This window comes from Parasteatoda tepidariorum, chromosome 12 (genome assembly GCF_982258835.1).
Source record: "Parasteatoda tepidariorum strain Cologne lab strain chromosome 12, Ptep-v5.0, whole genome shotgun sequence".
NCBI lineage: Eukaryota > Metazoa > Arthropoda > Arachnida > Araneae > Theridiidae > Parasteatoda > Parasteatoda tepidariorum.
This window is the reverse complement of record NC_141766.1, coordinates 24,306,481-24,310,433: the sequence shown is the minus strand read 5'-3', so window position 1 is coordinate 24,310,433 and position 3,953 is coordinate 24,306,481. Positions and strand designations below refer to the sequence as shown.

Below are 3,953 nucleotides of genomic sequence, written 5' to 3'. Positions count from 1 at the left end.
CTAGTTTCGTTTTAATGAATGATAACGCACGCGCGCATATAGCTGCCATCATCGAAAAATACTTTTAGAGTGAGTTGAGTGCTCATATGGTGGGACCGGCTTACTCACCTTATCTTAATTCAATTGAAAATCTTTAAGAATGACCCCCCGGCTGAACTATGTGTACTCGTTTTTCCCTTCCAGAAACTCTCACAGATTTGGAAACCACCTCGTAACGAACGAGCATGATCACACGCTGCATACTGTGTATGAAAATGAGGGATGCTCACTTATCTTATTGGTGCTTGGCTGTATTTTTTTCAAACTTCAAACATAGACACTAATATGCTGTAAGCATATAGTTTATATAAATTTAATATACTTTACATCTCTGTATATTATTATTCGTTTCACGAATAAACAAGCATATTTTCTGTTTTTACTGTTAATCAAAAAAGTACTTTTTTTGTTTTAGTTTTTAACATTTCACTGATACGTGCTTTACCTTTGGAAGTGAGTGCAGAGGACCAAAACTAACTAGAGTAAATTAATCAGTTTGAGACGCATAGATCAAGCTGAATTTTTTCATGCTTTTTTTTATTTTCAAATGTAACATAGGTAGGCCGGGATAGGCTGGTTGGTAGGACACTAAGCACATGTCTAACAGATCATATGTTCGATACCCTCTGACCGAAGACTCCCCGTGTAGTAAATGGTGACTGATGACGCTAAATCTGTAGAGTCGCAAAGTCCTCCCTGTTCCCACAACAAACAAATACCTCTGGGGGTTCTGATACAGGGGTTTCCTTGTCTTCTGGATTGGTTCAAAAAAATTGCAAGGCTATGGAGTTGAGCATTCGTGGTTGCAAACCCAAAACTTGGGTTTGTTGTTCAACGACGGATATAAAATAAAATGTAACATAGGTTTCGAAAAATTTGGGTTTTCTGCTTAACTATGAAAAGGCACATTTTACATTATTTACAGTTTATTTAACTCACATCTTGCTTTTTTTTTTTAAAATTTGGTCTGTAACCTGATCATTCAACCGTATTTAGTGAAAATAGCAGATGAACGATTTTTTTCACATTTAACAGTTTGAATACCATCTTTCTGTATGGTTCTTAGACGGTTTTGGTTGAATATGATAAAACAACAATTAAACAAATAGTAAAGTTACCATTAATTTCGGGATATTTTTATCAATGTGGATCTAACTAAATAGTAGTGAACCTATGAATTGCCCAGCTAACAGTCCTGACCAATTTCCAATGGATAACCTTAATGCAATTTTTTGGAAAAAATTGCTCATATTTGTTTAACAACAAGAAAGAATGGTAACCAGTAATACAAAAGTGGTAGATCATCTGAAGAATAAATATCTGTTTTAATACATTATTAAATATGTGTTTGATTATTAAAATTGTGAATTTAAAATGGTTCTTCATTAGGGGCATGCGTAATTCTTCGTAATTTAATTTTGCAAAAATTTGAGTCATTTCATTATTTATCTAATTTTCATTTTAATATATTTATTATCTGTTTAAATAGATTTTCTTAAATGCAATTAATAGCCTTAAAAAAGATTTCATACAAGCTGAATGTAAAATAAATTGGTAGGGCATATACAGTTTTGAGACTAGTATAATTCTGGAAACTTAGAAAGTATGTATCAGCATATAATAACTAAGAAAACGAGTAAAAGAGCAAATAATAACACAGAAAACGCGTATAGTAAAAACTATTACTTTTGGAAAAAATATGACTTTTAACATTCTATAGAGCATATGAACATGACATTCAATTGATGGTATTTACAAATAATATTTAATTAAAAACAGTTCAGTTCTTAGAATCATTTCCATATATTGTTTTTTATATTTCTCTAGCATTTAATTTGAAAGAATTATGTTATTAATTATATTAGTATACATTTGCAAATATTAGTATACCCTAGCAAATATAAAATGAAAAATTTAGAAATTTCCATGTAAAGGAATAAAAAAGGAAAATGAAGATAAAATTTTCATGAAAAGAAAAATAAAGAAATATCCTATCAACCATGACTAAAACACTATTACTAATCTCTGAAATATAGTTAATTTAAAATTAGTTGACACAGAAAAAAAATGCTTTGGAAAATCTCTTTTAATAGGAGTTCTAATTTACAAGCTCTATAACTAATAAAAATTAAAGTTAACTTTATTTTAAATAAATATTTGGAAAAATAAAACAAAAAATGCTGTAAAAAGTTATTTTATGTGTAAAAGGAGAAATATAAAGTTTCAAAAAATTGTTCTTTACTTAAACAAAACCATCATTTACATTCTTTCAAACCCAAATTAGTTATGCTATAAAAATACTTTCATTCCTAAGGCAGAAGTGAAATATCAATTTACACATTTTATTTCATTGAAAATAAAGTTTATTTTGTCATTAAAAGAATTCTTCAGGAAATGTAAGCACAAAAGAATTTTAAAATATACTAATATTACATTTTGAGCAGATTACACTAAAGATAATAGGGTCTTTTTTGTTATTAATGTTCTATAACAATTCGCGATATCATTTGATATTTTGTTTCTTAATACTAAAAAATTATTTTATTATCAGGGAGTAAAAATCTTGTGCAGAGTAAAAGAAAAATCTTTCTTTATTTTTATATATAAATACAAAGAATATTCGCATCAATGTTTGCATCTATCAAAATATGTCATATTTTTCTCCATATATTAAACGCACATAGAAAGACATAGAAGTTACAAATTTCAATTAAAATAGAAATTATCTGTGATATATATATATATATATATATATATATATATATATATATATATATATATATATATATATATATATATATATATATATATATATATATATATATATATATATATATATATATATATATATATTTATATATATATATACATACATATATATCTTTATATATATATTTCGTCTGTTCGTGTGTATGTCACTGAACTCCTCCTAAACGGCTGGACTGATTTAAATGAAATTTTCTGTGTATCTTCAGAAGGATTCGAGAATGGTTTAGATTCACAATGTTTTTTTAATTAATTTTTTATTGAGTGGGAAAAAATTCTACTTCTTATGCGTCTTCCAACAAGAAAGCTTTAAATGTTTAACGCTACATTTTTATTGGCCGGGAAATCACGTGGTAGGATCCAGTTTTCCCTCATTCATTTCCATATTGTTTTGGTTCTCACTAGCATAAAAATAATAAAAGTCATAAAACTTTTGTTTTTCTATAAATATTTTTTTAGTTTGTTTTGATAGATATATAATTTAATAGGGAGCAGGAAAAAGAGTCGTTGAATAGAATCTGTAATTTCGTGTTATTATTGTGTTTGTAGAATTTTGAAGTGTGCATTTTAAAAATGTAAAAAACTACACATTTTGTAGATTCAGTGCGGAATTGCAGTGAGTATTTTTTATAATTTTAGATTGAATTTATACGTGCGCTGGTTAACAACCACTGTAACCTATAAATTTATTTGTGAAGCTAATTGATTTCATATAAAACTTTTTCAATTGTTTTTATTTGAAATTTCTTATTTGAAACAGTAAATTAAAAAAAGCAAAAAAATAAAATTACAAATTTTTTATCTTAAATTTGGTACAATAAATCTTTTCAGTCCTGTTACTTAATTAAAATATCATTTTCAATAAAGAATGACGAAATAACACTTTATCAAATGGGACGATACATAAGTAGTAATGAAGCTATTTGGCGAATTTTTACATTTCCTATACATGAAAGGGTTCCTGCTGTTGTACATTTGGCTGTGCATCTTGAAAATGGACAGCGTGTTTATTTCACAGAACAGAATGCACTACAACAAGCTTTAACAGCACCGAAAACAACTCTTACTGAATTTTTCAATCTTTGTAATCGACAAGATATTGTTGGTGAATTTGTAAAGACATTAATGTATACTGATGTTCCTAAATT

The 3,953-nt window shown here is 27.3% G+C and overlaps 1 protein-coding gene across 1 annotated transcript in view; it reads left to right on the top strand.

Annotated features, from left to right (window-relative positions):
* The first annotated feature begins 3,696 nt into the window (after positions 1-3,696).
* The window catches only part of LOC147800976 (uncharacterized), an 864-nt gene continuing 607 nt past the window's right edge, over positions 3,697-3,953 (top strand). The window contains exon 1 of the mRNA XM_087155707.1: positions 3,697-3,953. This exon is cut by the window's right edge and continues 607 nt beyond it. Coding sequence (XP_087011833.1) covers positions 3,697-3,953 — 257 coding nt within the window.